Source organism: Melanerpes formicivorus, unplaced genomic scaffold (genome assembly GCF_026170545.1).
Source record: "Melanerpes formicivorus ecotype bairdi unplaced genomic scaffold, bMelFor1.0.p_v2 SCAF_10, whole genome shotgun sequence".
Taxonomy (NCBI): Eukaryota; Metazoa; Chordata; class Aves; order Piciformes; family Picidae; genus Melanerpes; species Melanerpes formicivorus.
In genome coordinates this window covers 22,979,241-22,998,054 of record NW_027142362.1, presented here as the reverse complement: position 1 = coordinate 22,998,054, position 18,814 = coordinate 22,979,241, and the positions used below count along the sequence as shown (strand labels likewise).

Sequence of the window (18,814 nt, the reverse complement as noted above, 5' to 3'; positions counted from 1 at the left end):
ACCACCTCCCTGGGCAGCACATTACCATGGGCAATCTCTCTCTCTGGGAAGAGCTTCTCTCTAAGATCAAGCCTAAACTTCCCAATGGCCAATCTAAATCTCTCCTGCCCTAGTTTCAAACCATTGCCCCTTGTCCTATTAGTTATAAAAAGTCCCTCTCCAGCTTCCCCTGAGGCCCCTTCAGGTACTGGAAGGCCTGACCTGGTCCCCATCCTCTGGTCCCCACCCTCAGAGCTGGTGAGGAGGGACCCAGCAGCTCCCTTCCAGCCTGTAGTGCTTCATGGGGTGATTGTGGCCAAAGTGCAGCCCCTGGCACTTGGACTTGTTCAATGCCATCCTGTTGGCCTCTGCCCATCTGTGCAGCCTGGCAAGGGCCCTCTGCAGAGCTCTCTTACCCTCCAACAGATCAACTCCTGCCCCCAGCTTGGTGTCACTCACCTGCCCAGGCTTGATCTCCGGGTTGGGACCATTGTAGCCTTTGAGTCTGGATGTCCTAAACACTCTGTCAATGTCCTCAAAGGAATAGACACAAACAGCAGAGCTGCCCCTGTGGGCAAGGAGACAAAGAGAAGGTCAGGGAGACAGCGGCCACCACCCCTACAAGCCAGGGCACGGCCGTGGGCGTCGTGTTGCTACTGACAGTGTCTACTGTGGCCTCCAGGTGCTTGCCAGAGGGGCTAAAAGGGCTGTAAGGAGGGGTTTGGGGCAGGGGCCAGGCTCTGCAGGGCCCTCACCAGGTGTTTGTGAAGAGGCCGTAGGCTTTGGAGCGGCGCCAGTCCCTGGCCGGGACGAAGAAGACATCTTGCAGCCAGTTGAAGTTGCCCTTGGTGACTGGGTCCACACAAATCAAAGTGGCCTTCAGGAAGGTGGTCCACTTGGAAGCAGAGAGTGAACTGGTCCCCCCTTTGTCTTCCTAGAGGGAGAGGGGAAGAGGGAGTCAGGGTTTGGCAGAGATGAACACAAATTGTCCCCCTGCCCCCTGGCCCCTGGAATCGTAGAATCAAGAAGGTTGGGAAAGGCCTCAGAGCTGATCAAGGCCAAGCTGTCACCCAGCACCTCCTGACAACTCAACCATGGCTCCAAGGGCCACATCCAATCCCCTCTGCAACACCTCCAGCCATGGGGACTCCACCACCTCCCTGGGCAGCACAGCCCAGTGGCTGACAACTCTCTCTGTGAAGAACTTTCTCCTCCCCTCCAGCCTCAACCTCCCCTTGGATGGATAACTCTGGGACATGTTCCAAAGGTGCAGTTGATGCTGGTCACTGCAACAATCATGTTGGAGAGCCAGATAATGGTTGGACTTGATGATCTACTCCACCTTGGTGAGACCCCAGTTCTGGAGCCCCTCTTACAAGAAAGGTCTGGAGGCGCTGAAAGGTGTCCAGAGAAGGAGGAGCAGAGGGCTGGAGCTGCTCTGCTGTGAGCACAGACTGAGGGAGCTGGGGTTGTGCAGGCTGGAGAGGAGAAGGCTCCCAGAAGACCTTCTGGTGGCCTTCCAGGATCTGCAGGGGGCTGCAAGCAAGCTGGGGAGGGACTTTGGAGGGTGTGAGGGAGGGATAGGACTGGGGGGGGGGGGGTGTGTGGAGCAAAACTAGAAGTGGAGAGATTGAGCTTGGCTGTGAGGAAGAAGTTGTTGGCCAGGAGGGTGGTGAGAGCCTGGCACAGGCTGCCCAGGGAGGTGGTGGAAGCCTCCTGCCTGGAGGTGTTCAAGAAACTTGTGGCCATGGCACTTGGGGACGTGGTTGAGTGGGCATGGTGGTGTTGGGGGGACAGTGGGACTTGATGAACTTAGAGGTCTGTTCCAACCAAAACAATCCTATGATTCTATGACCTTAAAGGGTCTTTTCTAAGACAAAAGACCCTCTGGTCCCAGGGAGACAGAACAGGGCTTGCTCTCCTCTGTGGCAAGTCAGGAGACAGAGGATGGGAAGGTCAAAGGACATGGCCATACCCATACAAACTCTGTGGCAGAGGAGAGAATTAAGCCAAAGGGGCCCAAGAATGAGCTAACATCACCAAGTTGAGGAGCTGTGTCCATTTCTCACCCCTGCACCACTCCTCTCTCCCCACCACACACTGTCCCCATAGTACCTTGCACAGCTGGGCCACTCGGGAGATGTTTCTGGGGGCCTCAGGACTCTTATCTGGGTTGTCTTCACGAAAGAAGTAGTAAATCTTGTCCTGGTGAGGCTCTTCGTGCCTCAAGGTGGTGGCTTTGACAAACTGAGGGTCTGGAAAGGGAAGTGAGGCATCAGCAAACCTTGGCCTGAAGGCAGAGGTGTCGTCTGAGCAGCCCTCGCGTGCTCTGCAGCCACCCACAGCCCTTCAGACAGGATGAGGAACCACAAAGATCATTTGTGCTGCATGCTCCAAGCCCATCCTCTAGCCCTGCCCAACCAACAACTGCCACTAACAACTGCCCTTCCCATGCCACTTTCCCAGGGGATTGCCCTTCCTCTCCCTCCTGCCCAACTCCATAGCCCCATTCATTAAAGGCCACATCCAATCCCCTCTGCAACACCTCCAGCCATGGGGACTCCACCACCTCCCTGGGCAGCACAGCCCAAGGGCCAATTCCTCTTGCTGACAAGAACTTTCTCCTCCCCTCCAGCCTCAACCTCCCCTGGCACAGCTGCAGACTGTGTCCTCTTCTTCTGGGGCTGCTTGCCTGCCTGGCACAAGAGACCAACCCCCAGCTGGTGACAACCTCCCTGCAGGCAGTTGCAGAGAGCAAGAAGCTCTCCCCTGAGCCTCCTCTTCTGCAGGCTAAGCAAGCCCAGCTCCCTCAGCCTCTCCTCCCAGGGCTGTGCTCCAGACCCCTCCCCAGCCTCCTTGCCCTTCTCTGGACACCTTCAAGTCTCTCAATCTCCTTCTGAAACTGAGGAGCCCAGAGCTGGACACAGGACTCAAGCTGTGGCCTGAGCAGTGCTGAGCCCAGGGCACAATCACCTCCCTGCTCCTGCTGGCCACACTCTGCCTGCTGCAGGCCAGGATGCCCTTGGCCTTCTTGGCCCCCTGGGCACACTGCTGCCTCCTCTTCAGCTGCTCTCCACCACTCCCCCCAGCTCCCTCTCTGCCTGGCTGCTCTCAGCCACTCTGGCCCCAGCCTGCAGCACTGCCTGGGGTTGGTGCAGCCAATGTAAGTCCAGCAGTTGTGCAGCAGGAACAGGGAAGTGGTGGAGTCCCCATCCCTGGAGGTGTTTAACAGAGAGCCTTGGGAAGGTGTTTCTGTGAGCAGGGGCTGGGGAGCCTCTGCCCTGCACAAGTGGCACTCAGCCTCTGCTCTGCCTTGGGTGAGTGGTTTCAGGGTGGAACAGAGGAGGTTTCAGAGCTGGACACAGGACTCAAGCTGTGGCCTAAGCAGTGCTGAGCACAGGGCACAATCACCTCCCTGCTCCTGCTGGCCACACTCTGCCTGCTGCAGGCCAAGAGGCTGTCCTTGGTGGGGACAAGTTGTTTGTGCCTGTTGTGGAACACCCAACAGTGTTCTTCCTATTACAAACACCATGGCCACAAAGGGCATCCCCAGCAGCAGCAGCAGCAGAGTCCCACTGAGCATCATTAGTAGGTGTCCCCACAGCAGGGAGCTCTTGGGATTGGCCTCATAACTCTGGGTCTACCAGGCTGGCTTGCTGGAGTCTTGGTTTCAACCCTTCACTGCCCTGTGTGAAGCACTCCTCCTGTGCCCTGGGGTCACTTGATTTGATTTTGTTGCTGGCCAAGGCTTCCACAGCCTCCCATTCCCCACTGGCACTGGGAAGGCATCCCTGGGGTGCATCAAGAAGATGTGGCCAGCAGGTTGAGGGAGGTTCTCCTTCCCCCTCTACTGTGCCCTGGTGTGTTGTGTACTGTGCCCTGCTGGAGTGTTGTGTACTGTGCCCTGCTGGAGTGTTGTGTACTGTGCCCTGCTGGAGTGTTGTGTCCAGCTCTGAGCTCCCCAGTTCAAGGACAGGGACTTGCTGGAGAGGGTAGAGCAAAGCTGCTGAGGGCAGTGGAACCTCTCTGTGCTGAGGAAAGACTGAGAGCATTGTGGCTTTTAGTGTGGAGAAGAGAAGACTGAGGGGGGGAGGTCTCCTCAGTGCTGAGGGGTGGGTGTCAGGAGGATGGGGCCAGGACAAGGGGCAGTGGGCACAAACTGCAGCATAGGAAGCTCCATCTAAACACAAGGAGGAATTTCTTGACTTGGAGCAGTGGAGCAGGCTGCCCAGAGTGGTGGTGGAGTCTCCATCTCTGGAGAGATGCTAAACCCAGCTGGAAGTGTTCTTGTGTGACCTTCTCTAGGGGAAGCTGCTCTGGACTTGATGGCCTTCAGAGGTGCCTTCTGACCTCTACCATTCTGTGACTCTGAGAGTCTGTGCAAGCAGCTGATGGAAAACTGAGGAAGGGTCTTTTCTTCTCTTCCCCACCCTGTGCCATGGACAGCCCCAGACATTTCCCCCCTCAAGCTGTGCCCCTGGCTGGGGATGTGGAAAGAGTTACTGCTCAGAGTGGAAGTTGCCCTTCCTGTTTCCAGCACAGCAGGCAGCTGATTGGCATCTTTACATCACCACATTTCCTTCCAGCATCTGACAGGGGACTTGCCACCCATTTCTCTCCATTTCCCCTCACCCTCAGCAAGAGGAACTCCCTCATCAGATGCTGTTTTGCCCCAGAAACAAAGAGGTGAAATCCCCCCAGCTGGCAGCCAGAGAGCTGGAAGGGAGCTGCTGGGTCCCTCCTCACCAGCACTAAGGATGGGGACCAGAGGATGGGGACCAGATCAGGCCTTCCAGTACCTGAAGGGGCCTCAGGGGAAGCTGGAGAAGGACTTTTTATAACTGATAGGACAAGGGGCAATGGTTTGAAACTAGAGCAGGAGAGATTTAGATTGGCCATTGGGAAGAAGCTCTTATGAGGGTGGCAAGGCACTGGAAAGGGTTGCCCAGAGAAGTTGTAGAAGCCTCATCCATGAAAGTGTTTAAGACCAGGCTGGATTGATGGTCTGGATGAGGGCATTGAGTCAGTCATCAGTAAATGTGCAGCTGGCAGCAAGCTGGGGGCAGGAGTTGAGCTGTCAGAGGGTAGGAGAGCTCTGCAGAGGGACCTTGCCAGGCTGCACAGATGGGCAGAGGCCAAGGGCAGGAGATTGAAGACATCCAAGTGCCAGGGGCTGCACTTTGGCCACAGCAACCCCAGGCAGTGCTGCAGGCTGGGGACAGAGTGGCTGAGAGCAGCCAGGCAGAGAGGGAGCTGGGGGGAGTGGTGGAGAGCAGCTGAAGAGGAGGCAGCAGTGTGCCCAGGGGGCCAAGAAGGCCAAGGGCATCCTGGCCTGCAGCAGGCAGAGTGTGGCCAGCAGGAGCAGGGAGGTGATTGTGCCCTGGGCTCAGCACTGCTTAGGCCACAGCTTGAGTCCTGTGTCCAGCTCTGGGCTCCTCAGTTTCAGAAGGAGATTGAGAGACTTGAAGGTGTCCAGAGAAGGGCAAGGAGGCTGGGGAGGGGTCTGGAGCACAGCCCTGGGAGGAGAGGCTAAGGGAGCTGGGCTTGCTTAGCCTGCAGAAGAGGAGGCTCAGGGGAGACCTTCTTGCTCTCTGCAACTGCCTGCAGGGAGGTTGTCACCAGCTGGGGGTTGGTCTCTTGTGCCAGGCAGGCAAGCAGCCCCAGAAGAAGAGGACACAGTCTGCAGCTGTGCCAGGGGAGGTTGAGGCTGGAGAGGAGGAGAAAGTTGTTGGCAGCAAGAGGAATTGGCCCTTGGGCTGTGCTGCCCAGGGAGGTGGTGGAGTCCCCATGGCTGGAGGTGTTGCAGAGGGGATTGGATGTGGCCCTTGGAGCCATGGTTGAGCTGTCAGGAGGTGCTGGGTGACAGCTTGGCCTTGATCAGCTCTGAGCTCTTTCCCAGCCTTATTGATTCTGTGATTCTATGGATGAGGCTTTGAGCATCCCTGGCCTGGTGGAAGGTGTCCCTGCCCCTGGCAGGGGGTCTGGAACTGGCTGATCTTTAGGGCCCCTTCCAACTCAATCCATCCCACGACTCCCACAGCTGCCCAGGTGCCACCAAGCCCACGGCAGAAGTTCAGCTGGGCAGAAAGGATGTTCCCCCTCCATGCTCTTCTCCAGGGACTTCTGACCCGCAGCTGTGGACTGAGAGAAGCCCATTTCTCTGCCTGGGTGGGTGCTGGGCCTTCAGGATGTGCCCCAGACTTACTCTGCATCACTGTGTCGCTGGTGTAGAGCTCCCCACCGCCCCTGACGCGCCGGAACCGCGGGATCTTGCCGTTCTGCTGGCTCTTCTTGATGGTGGAGTAGATGTCAGGACCTGGGGGGAGGGGAGAGCAGAGGAGGGCTCATTTGTGCTGGGCTCTTGCCACAGGGAGCAGAAGGCTTGGTGGGAGGGAAGCAAAGAAGCCAAGAACTGACTGGACACAAGGAACTCATAGAGATGGTGGACAGAGGTCGAGAGACTCGGTCCTCACTGCTTAGTGCTGGGCAGGCCTGGAAGGACTCCTTCAATCCTTTGGCTTAAGGAGTGGACAGAGGGAGATCCTCACCTCTCCCTCTGCCAGGTTCAGAGCAGTGGAGTTACTGCAGGACCCTCCTTCCCCATGGTTCTCATTGCACTCTGCCCTCCCTCACAGAGTCAACCCTGGACCCTGGGCAGGAACAGCCAGCCTGGTACTGTGCTCTGTCCTACAGGATGTGAACTCATCAAGGTAAGAGCAAGAAGCACCCAGGCCAGAGGGAGCAGAGGGTCTTGAGGAGCTCTTGAAGCAGCCTCAAGCTTTTCATAGAATCAGAGAACTGTCAGGGTTGGAAGGGAGCTCAAGGCTCAGCCAGCTCCAACCCCCTGCCATTGTCCCCTTGGCCCCAGGGGAACAGGAAAGCTGCACAATGGTCTGGCCCCCGGCAGGGCTGGTGATAGAGGAAGAGGAGGAGGGAGGGAAACTGCTGCTGGAGCTCTTAGAGTCATAGAATAGATAGGGTTGGAAGGGAGCTCAAGGCTCAGCCAGTTCCAACCCCCTGCCATGGGCAGGGACACCTCACACCACAGCAGCTTGCTCACAGCCACCTCCAGCCTGGCTGCAAACACCTCCAGCCAGGAGGCTTCCACCACTTCCCTGGGCAGCCTGGGCCAGGCTCTCACCACCCTCCTGGGCAATAACTTCTTCCTCACAGCCAAGCTCAATCTCCCTACTTCTAGTGCTGCTCCATCCCCCCCAGTCCTATCCCTCCCTGACACCCTCAGGAGTCTCTTTTTTGCTGTGGGGAGCCCAGAGCTGCACACAGAACTCCAGCTGGGGCCTCACTCAGGCAGAGCAGAGCAGGAGAAGAGCCTCCCTCAACCTGCTGGTCACCTGCAGTGGCACCTCAGGAGACTATTGACCTCCTTGGCCATGAGGGCACACTGGTGGCTCCTGGTGACCTTGCAGCACTCCCAGGTCCTGCACAGCACCAGGGATGGAGGTGTCAGCAGCCAGACTTACCATCAACAACCACCAGGGTGTTGGAGTCAGGGGTGAAGGGTGCAATGCCTCTCCCATCCCACGGGGTCCTCTCCTTCCTTTGTGTCTGGGGAAGGACAGCAACAACCCCTTAGAAGGGTGCTGAGGACAGGGCAGCCAGGTGCTCTCCCCCACCCCCCCACCCCCAGGCAGGAGGAAAGTAGCTCTCCTGGGCTGGCACAGCCCAAAGGAAGGCAGGACAGAGGGGGCAGAGCCCCTGCTGCAGGCAGGGGGTGACAAGAGGGGAGCTGTGACAAGAGAGCAGAGAGGTGGCACATGCAGACCGCTGCCACCAGTGCTGATGCAGCAAGCAGCTCAAGGAAGGTGGCAGCTGGGTGGTTTGGAGCAACCCAAGAAGGAAAGGGGGTGGGGGGGGAGGGTCAGGGAAGCCTTTGAGAGATGGAGAGACCACAAAAGGAAGCAGTGAGAGCCTTGGTCCCGGCCGGGGTGGCCGCAGCATACCAAGTTCCAGCAGGTGGGAGCGCAGGCACCGGTGCCACAGACTAACAGCACATCTCCATACTGCTCCACCAAGGTGAGGTAATTCTTGTTGGCCTCCTGCAGCACAAAGGTGAGGAGCATGGGCAAGATGGCAGAGCACAGCCCCACGGCTCCACTCCCAGCACCCCAGCGTGGTGGGGGTTGGAAGAGACCTCTGGGGATCAGCCAGTCCAACCCCCCTGCCAGAGCAGGGCACCCACAGCAGCCTGCCCAGCAGCACCATGCCCAGGGGGGGTTGGGATCTCTCCAGACAAGAGACCTCAGAACCAAAAGATTGGCTCAGAATGGTGGGAGCTGGCAGGGACCTAGGGACACCATCCAGTCCAACCTTCCTGCTACAGCAGGGCACTCACAGCAGCCTGCCCAGCAGCACAAGGGAAGGTTTGGAAGCTCTCCACACCAGGAGACTCCACAACCTCTCTGGGCAGCCTGCTCCAGGCCTCCAGCACCCTCACACCAAAGAATTTTCTCCTCCTGCTCAGATGGAGCCTCCTGGGCTCCAGTTTGTGCCCTTTGCTCCTTGTCTTGTCCCTGGGCACTGCTGAGCAGAGCCTGGCCCCAGCTTCTTGCCCCCTACCCTGCAGCTCTCACTGAGCACTGCTCAGAGCCCCTCTGGGGCTGCTCTCCTCCAGGCTCTCAGCCCCAGGGCTCTCAGCCTTTGCTGCTCCCAGAGCTGCTCCAGGCCCCTCAGCAGCTTCCCAGCCTGCCCTGGACTCTCTCCATTAGTTTCCTGTCCCTCTGGAACTGGGGAGCCCAGAACTGGACCCAGCTCTCCACATGTGGCTTCACTAGGGCAGAGTAGAAGGGGAGGAGAACCTCCCTTGACCTGCTGGCCACACTCTTCCTCAAGCACCCCAGGACACCATTGACCTTCCTGGTCCTGAGTGTGCATTGCTGGCTCATGGGGACCTTGCTGACCACCAGCACTCCCAGCTCCTTCTCTGTGGAGCTGCTTCCCAGCAGGTCAGCCCCTCCCCTGTCCTGCTGCAGGAGGTTGTTCCTCCCCAGGGGTAGGGCCCTACACTTGCCCTTGTTGAACTTCATGGAGCTGCCCTCCAGCCAAGTCTCCAAGCACACTGCCCTGTGGCTTCCTGCCTCTTTCCACGGGTCTCAAACCCCGAGGAGCTAACCAGCATCATCTCATCTGATCTGCTTCACAAGTGCTGGAGGCCTTCAGCACACACAGAGCTCCTTCAACCCAAGCCCTCCAGCCCTCCCCCAGCACAGCTCTTCCACCACAGTAGGACCTACCAAGCTCCCGGGCATCACGCACTGTCCTTCATTTTTCACTGGGAAGTCTTCCTAGGATAAAAGAGGAAGAGAGATGCTTTAGGTCCTTCCCTCTGCAAGCCACCTGAGGTGGGCTCAGCCCCATGCAGCCCACTCTCTCCACAGAGAGGCAGCAAAGGAGGCTCCTTGCTGAGCAGGTCACTGAACGTTGCGTTGCAGCCCTTTGGCCCACCCCAGCATCTGAAAACCCTTGGGGAGGTTGGGCTGGGTCTCTCAGAGCCTCGAGGTAATGACCATCCTGCTTCTGTCCAAGGACTCAGAGGAACTCCTGGGCTTGTCCAAGGAAGTCCTGAGCAAGTGCTGTGGCTGCTGGAGAAGCTGGCACAGAGTCCTCTCGGAGTGACTGTGCAACTCCTTTGCCCTCCAAGCAGGGAAGGCACCAGCTGTGCCAGCTAGCCTGGAGAGTCTCTGGAAGCCCTTGGGGAGGTTGGGCTGGGTCTCTCAGGCCCTCGAGGTGATAGGGAGAAGTGGGGATGCAGACTCAAAGAACCAGGACAAAGCAGCCAACCTGGGCTGCTCTCCAGAGGAGTTTGGGAGAGGATCTGTCGTGAGGAGCTGGTGGTGGCCAAGGTAGAACCACACTGCTCCTGGCAACAAGAAGGGAAGTTTCTGGGCCCAGAGTGGAGCAAACAGCTCCTTTGAGAAGGACAAGAAGGGGGCATGAGGGAGGTATTCCTGTTGTGTGCACTCAGTGCCCAGCTGGTGCAGACCTTCTTACTTCCAAGGAAAGGGATGGGAAGAGAGCTTAGGGAATCAGAGAATCACAGAGCTGTCAGGGCTGGAAGGATGCTCAGGGCTCAGCCAGCTCCAACCCCCTGCCATGGGCAGGGACACCTCACACCACAGCAGCTTGCTCACAGCCACCTCCAGCCTGGCTGCAAACACCTCCAGGCAGGAGGCTTCCACCACCTCCCTGGGCAGCCTGGGCCAGGCTCTCACCACCCTCCTGGCCAACAACTTCTTCCTCACAGCCAAGCTCAAGCTCCCCACTTCTAGTGCTGCTCCATCCCCCGCAGTGACCTGAGTCTGAGCAGCCCTTCTCACACTGAAGAAATGGTCCCTCAGAAATAAAACCTCTCCCTGGCTCAGCAAAGACTTCAGAAGGACCACAGCCAGGGAAGAACCCATCCACAGCTGCCTAGAACACTTCCCCCTTGTCACAGAATCTCTTAGCCTGAAGCCCTTCAAGCTCCTCAAGGCCAGCCATTAACCCAACCCATTTGCCAAGCCCACCACTAAACCATGGCTCTCAGCCACCACATCTGCACAGCCTGCAAACCCCTCCAGGGATGGGGACTCTACCAGTTCCTGGGCTGGAACCTGACAGCCTTTTCTGGGGAAGAAATTGTTCCTAACCATAGAATCATAGCATCAATAGGGGTGGAAGAGACCTCAGAGTTCATCCAGTCCAAGCTGTCACCCAGCACCTCCTGACAACTCAACCATGGCTCCAAGGGCCACATCCAATCCCCTCTGCAGCACCTCCAGCCATGGGGACTCCACCACCTCCCTGGGCAGCACAGCCCAAGGGCCAATTCCTCTGGCTGGGAAGGACTTCTTTCTAAGATCAAGCCTAAACTTCCCCCTGGCACAGCTGGAGACTGTGTCCTCTTGCTCTGGTACTGCTTGCCTGGCACAAGAGACCAACCCCCAGCTGGCTCCAACCTCCCTGCAGGGAGTTGCAGAGGGTAAGAAGGTCTCCCCTGAGCCTCCTCTTCTCCAACCCAAACCTCTCATCGCCAACAGCTGACCCAGGGGATCACATCCAGTTTGGGTCCTGTCCCGTTGGCACCCCCTGCACCGTGACCTTCACCATCGCCAACCGCAGCAGGGGGCAGGTCCTGTGCTTCCAGTGGCTGCCTGAGCCTCCCTTCCACTTCTCCCCCCAGGTGAGCTTGGTTGTCTCTGCTTTTCCCTGCTGCTCAGACCCTGCCTGGCAGCTTTCTGGAGCAGTGGAGCAGTGAGAACCCCTTTCAGTGCCACCTAGGAGATGCCATCCCTGGCTTTGCTGGGGCCAGAAGAGCTCCATGTTGTGGGACATAGCATCTTTTGGTGGTGTTCTTCTCTATCAAAACCCAGATAAATCCTCAGTAAGATGCAGTTTGACACATCTCCAGTTCCCTCAGCGGCTCCTCCCCCAGCCCTCTTCTCCAAACCCTTCCCCAGCTTGGTTGCCTTTCTCTGGACCTTCTCTGGCTCTCTGTTGCCCTCATTCTGGACTTCCCAACTGGATGTGGCAGGCTAAGCAGAGACTAGATGCTTCCAGGCCCGGCTTTACTGCTGGCAAAGACACTTCTTTCTGGGGGCTGTGGGGCCACAGCTGCCAGCAGAGGATCCTTACCGTGTAGTTCTCAGAGGTGGCAAAGTCGTAGTAGTAAAGCCTCCCTTCTCCCCCAACGTAGATGGCTGAGCTGTTCTCCTCGTGGTAGAAGACAGGGTACTTCTCACTCCTGGGGAACACATACTCTTTCACACCTAGGGCCAGCACAGAGAGACACTGGGTGAGAGAAGCCAGCTGCAGAGAGCATCCCCAGCCACCCCCCTCCCCGGGGCCCCTTCCGCAGCCTCAGCGCCAGTGACGAGAAAAACAAGGAGCAAGGACGGGGAGCTGGGAGCCCTCTGGGCTGCCAGGGTCAGAGCCAGGCAGGCAGGGGAAAAAGGCAGTTCCCAGGCTCAGAGCTGAGCTATTGTCCCCTTGGCCCCAGGGGAACAGGAAAGCTGCACAATGGTCTGGCCCCCGGCAGGGCTGGTGATGGAGGAAGAGGAGGAGGGAGGGAAACTGCTGCTGGAGCTCTTAGAGTCATAGAATTGATAGGGCTGGAAGGGAGCTTCAGGCTCAGCCAGCTCCAACCCCCTGCCATGCCCAGGGACACCTCACACCACAGCAGCTTGCTCACAGCCACCTCCAGCCTGACTGCAAACACCTCCAGGCAGGAGGCTTCCACCACCTCCCTGGGCAGCCTCTGCCAGGCTCTCACCACTCTCCTGGCCAACAGCTTCTTCCTCACAGCCAGTCTCCAGCTCCCCACCTCTAGTTCTGCTCCATCCCCCCCAGTCCTATCCCTCCCTGACACCCTCCAAAGTCCCTCCCCAGCTTTCTTGGAGCCCTCTGCAGGTCCTGGGAGGCCACCAGAAGGTCTCCTGGGAGCCTTCTCCTCTCCAGCCTGCACAACCCCAACTCCCTCAGGCTGTGCTCACAGCAGAGCTCTCTCGTAGGAAAGCAGAAGTTCAAAGTGACTTAGAACTGGCTCTGTAGGCTGAAAACCCTCTGCAGGGTTCAGCTCCCTCTGCCCACAGGGAAGATCATCTCCTGCCAGCCACAGCTCAGCATCACAGCTCTCCTCACCCACCTCCAGCATCATCCCCTCAGGGGTGTGGGAGGGATGGAGACAGTTTGAAGCCTCCAGGCCAAGCTCACATGTGAAGGGAGCAGCAAAAGGCACAACTCATGACTTCCCACCCCCTACAAGTGAGATGCAAGACCTAGGACCTGTGTCACAACCAGTTGCTGCAAACAGGGAGCTTTCCAGGCCCAGCTGGGGGGAAGCACTGCCTGTCCTCCCCTCTTTTCCTTCCTCTTTCACCTTCTGGCTTTTCCAGCCCCTCTTTCCTCTAAACATCTTCCCTTCCCCTCCATGTTGCAAGCTCAGGCGTGGGAGGCTGGCCCCACACCACAGCACAGCTGTGAGCTGCCTGCCCTGGGGCTTCTGCTTTCCCTCAGTGGGGTCCTGCATTCCTCTCTGGGATGGTGCAGCCACATCTGGGCAGCTCTGAGCAGCTGTGCTGGGGCCCAGCTCCACAGCAGGCTGCATGTGAGTTGCAGCCTGAGCAGGTCCAGAGAGGGGCAGCAAAGCTGGGGGAGGGTTTGGGGAATAGGTCTTGTGAGGAGCAGCTGAGGGACCTGAGGTTGTTTGATCTGGGGAGGAGGACGCTGAGGGGAGACCTCCTGGCTCTTCACAGCTCCCTGAAAGGAGGTTGGAGCCAGGTGGGTCCTGGTCTCTTTTTCTTACTGTCAAGCAATGGGATGAGAGGAAATGGCTTCAGGTTGCCCCAGGGAAGGTTTGGGTGGGACATTAGAAGAAGCTTCTTGACTGAAAGGGTTCTCAAGCACTGCCCCAGGCTGCCCAGGGAGGTGGCTGAATCCCCATCCCTGGAGGTGCTTCAAAGAGGCAGAGCTGTGGTGCTGAGGGACCTGGTTTGGCAGCAGCCTTGGCAGAGTTAGAGAATGGTTGGACTGGATGAGCTGAAAGGTCCTGGCTCTGTGATCCCACCACAGCTTGCAGCAAGGGCATGAGAGGGATTGCAGTGAGGAGGAGGCGGAACAGGTCTCCCAGCAGGCCTGCCCTGGAGCTCAGTCAGAGCAGGCTGTTTCCAGCACTCCCTCTCTGCCCTTTCCCAGAGGAGAGGGGGCCTCTCTGCTGGCAAGTGCTGCTGCTCCCAGCCAGCCAAGGGCACCAGACAGGCCATTAATCAGCGGCACGTGGCCTCTCTATTTATAGGGGGCCGCTTGGCAGGACAGCCAGAGGACAAGCCTTGCACAGCCCACAGCTCCTCTCTCTGCCCCCAGCTCCCTGAACCCAGGCTCTGCAGAGCCTCGAGTACAGAAGGCTTCTTAGAGCTCAGCAGGGCTGCTGAATGCCTGCTCCACGGGTGGCTTGCTGCTCCACTGTGCTGCTCACAGCCCCCTGGGGGTCACACAGCTATAGACTGGCCTGGTTTGGAGTGCCCTTAAGATCATTAAGTCCAACCAGAACCTAACATCTGCCTGCACAAAACTGTTAAGACCCTAAGCTCCTCACCCAGAAGTCTTCTAAACTCCTCCAGGGATCATAGAATCACAGAGTTGTCAGGGTTGGAAGGGACCCCGAGGGTCAGCCAGTTCCAAAAGGCAGTTCCCAGGCTCAGAGCTGAGCTATTGTCCCCTTGGCCCCAGGGGAACAGGAGAGCTGCACAATGGAGCCATCACCCCCTCCCGGTCTGGCCCCCGGCAGGGCTGGTGATAGAGGAAGAGGAGGAGGGAGGGAAACTGCTGCTGGAGCTCTTAGAATCACAGAATTGGCAGGGCTGGAAGGGAGCTCCAGGCTCAGCCAGCTCCAACCCCCTGCCATGGGCAGGGACACCTCACACCACAGCAGCTTGCTCACAGCCACCTCCAGCCTGGCTGCAAACACCTCCAGGCAGGAGGCTTCCACCACCTCCCTGGGCAGTGTCTCACCAGGGATGGTGATTCCACCACTGTCCTGGGCAGGCTGTTCCCGGGTGGCTCACTGTACCTCAGCCACAAAGGGAGAGGATGGAGCCTCTGCCCTCCAGCCTGCAGCTTCTCACCAACAGGGTGCCCTCCCCTGCCCTGATTTGCTGCACAGCAGCATGGGAGAGGTCCAGCAGTTGGGATCTCAGGTAGTGATAGGACTAGGGGGAATGGAATGAAGCTGGAGGTGGGGAGATTCAGGCTAGATGTGAGGAGGAGGTTCTTCACCATGAGAGTGGTGAAGCCCTGGAATGGGTTGTCCAGGGAGGTGGTTGGGGCCCTGTCCCTGGAGGTGTTTAAGCCCAGGCTGGCTGAGGCTCTGGCCAGCCTGATCTAGTGTGGGGTGTCCCTGCCCATGGCAGGGGGGTTGGAACTAGAGGATCCTTGTGGTCCCTTCCAACCCTGAATGATACTATGATACTGTGATACTATGATTCCACAGCCAGAAAGCCTGGCTGGACAATGGTCCCTGTCCCCTCCTCAGCATGACCATCCTGCCTGTGTCCAAGGACTCAGAGAAACTCCTGAGCTTGTCCAAGGACTCAGAGGAAGTCCTGGGCAAGTGCTTTGGCTGCTGGAGCAGCTGGCATGGAGTCTTCCCAGAGTGACTGTGCAACTCCTTTGCTCTCCAAGCAGGGAATGCAGCCAGCTGTGCCAGCTAGCCTGGAGGGTCTCAGCAGCCACAGGCTCAGCTGATGCTTGCTAGAGGGAGAGGACTTTGCCCCTCTCCATCACCCTGGAGAGTCTCAGCAGCCACAGGCTCAGCTGATGCTTGCTGGGGGGTGGAGAGGACTTACCCCTTTCCACCACCCCACTGCCTCATAGCTCTCTACACATCCTTCTTGTTCCAACCTGCAGAGGAGGAAGGCAACAGCCCATGCACAGGGAAGCCCCTAAAGCCCTTCTCCCCCCACTGAGCTACCACAACCCATCACCAGCACACCTCAGACAGGCCTGGCCAAACTTCAGCAACCTTTGCTCTTCTTTTCAAGCCTCCAGCCCACAGATTTCCTGCTACTCCACCTGCAGCCATGCCCCAACCCTTCCTCCTCCTCCACCTCCTTCTTTCTCCTGGCCCAGCCCTGGGTGCCCTTTGCTTTAGTTTTGAGGCTTGTTCCTTTAAGTTTCAGCTGTGAGAGCCATGGCAACCTGCAAGGCCACCCTTCTGCTCCATGCAGCCAGAAACAAACAAGCCCCAAAACAATCATTTGGTTGGCTCCAAAGCATTGTTTATCCTACAGCTCCCCAGGGACCACACTGAATCACTGAGTGGAGAGTAAACAGCTCTGCTAAGCCAAGGCCCAGGAGTGTGCTTGCAGCCCTGCTGCTGATTCAACTGGATCTGGAGGAGCCTGGTTGGAAAAGACCTTAAGAACATTGAGTCCAACCAGAAGCCTAACATCTCCCTGCACACAGCTGTCAGACTGTGGCCCTAAGCTCCTCAGTCAGACATCGTTTAAAACCCTCCAGGGACGGTGACTCCTCCACTGCTCTGGGCAGGGCTGTTCCAGGGTGGGTCACTGCTTCACAGGGCGCCTCAGCCCCAACATGAGAGGCTGGAGCTGTGCCATGGCACAGAAGGGAAAAGCCTCTGCCCCTCCAGCCTGCAGCTCCTCACCCACACCACACCTCCAGGGTGCCCTTCCCTGCCCCACAGGGCTGCACAGCAGCAGGAGGGGGGATTGAATATAGAGTAAAATAGGATAGGGATGGGATAGGATAGGGATGGGATAGGATAGGATGGGATAGGATAGGATAGGATAGGATAGGATAGGATAGGATAGGATAGGATAGGATAGGATAGGATAGGATAGGATAGGATGGGATAGGATAGGGATGGGATAGGGTAGGATAGGATAGGATAGGATAGGATAGGATAGGATAGGATAGGATAGGATAGGATGGGATAGGATAGGGATGGGATAGGGTAGGATAGGATAGGATAGGATAGGATAGGATAGGATAGGATAGGATAGGATAGGATAGGATAGGATAGGATAATTACAGAATAAACCAGGTTGAAAAAGACCTTTGAGATCACCAAGTCCAAGCTGTCACCCAGCACCATCTGATCAGCTCAACCATGGCTCCAAGGGCCACATCCAATCCCCTCTGCAACACCTCCAGCCATGGGGACTCCACCACCTCCCTGGGCAGCACAGCCCAAGGGCCAATTCCTCTTGCTGCCAACAACTTTCTCCTCCCCTCCATCCTCAACCTCCCCTGGCACAGCTGCAGACTCTGTCCTCTTCTTCTGGGGCTGCTTGCCTGCCTGGCACAAGAGACCAACCCCCAGCTGGCTCCAACCTCCCTGCAGGCAGTTGCAGAGAGCAAGAAGCTCTCCCCTGAGCCTCCTCTTCTGCAGGCTAAGCAAGCCCAGCTCCCTCAGCCTCTCCTCCCAGGGCTGTGCTCCAGACCCCTCCCCAGCCTCCTTGCCCTTCTCTGGACACCTTCAAGTCTCTCAATCTCCTTCTGAAACTGAGGAGCCCAGAGCTGGACACAGGACTCAAGCTGTGGCCTAAGCAGTGCTGAGCCCAGGGCACAATCACCTCCCTGCTCCTGCTGGCCACACTCTGCCTGCTGCAGGCCAGGATGCCCTTGGCCTTCTTGGCCCCCTGGGCACACTGCTGCCTCCTCTTCAGCTGCTCTCCACCACTGCCCCCAGCTCCCTCTCTGCCTGGCTGCTCTCAGCCACTCTGGCCCCAGCCTGCAGCACTGCCTGGGGTTGGTGCAGCCAATGTAAGTCCAGCAGTTGTGCAGCAGGAACAGGGAAGTGGTGAAGTCCCCACCCCTGGAGGTGTTTAACAGAGAGCCTTGGGAAGGTGTTTCTGAGAGCAGGGGCTGGGGAGCCTCTGCCCTGCACAAGTGGCACTCAGCCTCTGCTCTGCCTTGGGTGAGTGGTTTCGGGGTGGAACAGAGGAGGTTTCACTTGAGCTTCTGTTTCATCCCTTTCACTTTTGCTTCTCAGTTGGCAGGATGAGGAAGAGCAGCCCTGCACCCCCAGCCTGAGAGCTGGGGCTATAAATGGCTGCAAGAGGCGAGGATGACATTGCAGAGGGCACATGAAGGCCCACAGTGTGGTTTGACACTGGAGCAGGCTTGGATGGTAGGAGGAAGTTCTGCACAATGAAGGCACTGAAACATTAGAAGAGGTTGCCCAGGGAACTGGTGGAGACCCCATCTCTAGAGGCACTCAAGGCCTAACTGCATGGGGCTCTGAGCAACCTGATCTAGTTGGACCTTACTGTGGCCTGCCAGTATCTGAAGGGGGGCTATGAGAAAGCTGGGGAGGGAATTTTGAGGGTGGAAGGTGCCCAGAGAAGGGCCAGGAGGATAAGCAGAGGGCTGGAGCTGCTCTGCTGTGAGGACAGCCTGAGGGAGTTGGGGTTGTGCAGGCTGGAGAGGAGAAGGCTCCCAGGAGACCTTCTGGTGGCCTCCCAGGATCTGCAGGGGGCTGCAAGCAAGCTGGGGAGGGACTTTGGAGGGTGTCAGGGAGGGATAGGCCTGGGGGGGATGGAGCAGCACTAGAAGTGGGGAGCTTGAGACTGGCTGTGAGGAAGAAGTTGTTGGCCAGGAGGGTGGTGAGAGCCTGGCCCAGGCTGCCCAGGGAGGTGGTGGAAGCCTCCTGCCTGGAGGTGTTTGCAGCCAGGCTGGAGGTGGCTGTGAGCAAGCTGCTGTGGTGTGAGGTGTCCCTGCCCAGGGCAGGGGGTTGGAACTGGATGGTCCCTTCCAACCCTGACAGTTCTATGATCCCTGCTGACTACAAGGGGGTTGGACAAGATGACCTTCGAGGGTCCCTCCCAACCCAATGCACTCTGTGATTCCATGACTGTGTCCCCACAGAAGGGGGTCACCCCCCTCCTGGCAAGTCCAAGGCTGCTTTTGACACTTCTCACTCCTCCTAGAAAGGGGAAAGCATGACCCTGCCACCACCCTCCCTCTGAAATGAAGTCTGGAGCTCCAGAAGACACAGAGCTTATTCCCAGAGCCTCTCCAACCCTGCTGAGTCCCTTTGCCTGGCATTTGCTGCCAAGCCCCCAGCAGCCAGCAGCTCAATGGCACAATTGTCAATTGAAATGCTAACCCTGGGGCTGGGGGGGTGGGAGGGATGGGAGAAAGAGCAGCTTTGTGCTCTGCACACAGCAGATTGGGGAGGAACAAGATGAAATGAGGGAGAAACGGAGCCCGCTGCAGCTCGGAAGGATGCCTGCAGGGTGAGGTAACAGAAGAGGAGGAGGAGGGAAAGGAAGAGGGAGATGCCCCTGGATGAGGTCCATAGGATCAGAGAATGCCA

General features: G+C 57.9%; 1 protein-coding gene across 1 annotated transcript in view; it reads right to left on the bottom strand.

The window, feature by feature from the left end:
- The window catches only part of SEMA7A (semaphorin 7A (JohnMiltonHagen blood group)), a 51,574-nt gene that overhangs the window by 13,962 nt on the left and 18,798 nt on the right, over window positions 1-18,814 (bottom strand). Inside the window, exons 2-9 of the mRNA XM_068144274.1 lie at window positions 11,611-11,744; window positions 9,231-9,281; window positions 7,941-8,036; window positions 7,461-7,545; window positions 6,185-6,295; window positions 2,095-2,234; window positions 735-913; window positions 439-547 (exon numbers count right to left, since the gene is read on the bottom strand). Coding sequence (XP_068000375.1) covers window positions 439-547; window positions 735-913; window positions 2,095-2,234; window positions 6,185-6,295; window positions 7,461-7,545; window positions 7,941-8,036; window positions 9,231-9,281; window positions 11,611-11,744 — 905 coding nt within the window. The remainder of the gene's footprint in view (window positions 1-438; window positions 548-734; window positions 914-2,094; window positions 2,235-6,184; window positions 6,296-7,460; window positions 7,546-7,940; window positions 8,037-9,230; window positions 9,282-11,610; window positions 11,745-18,814) is intronic.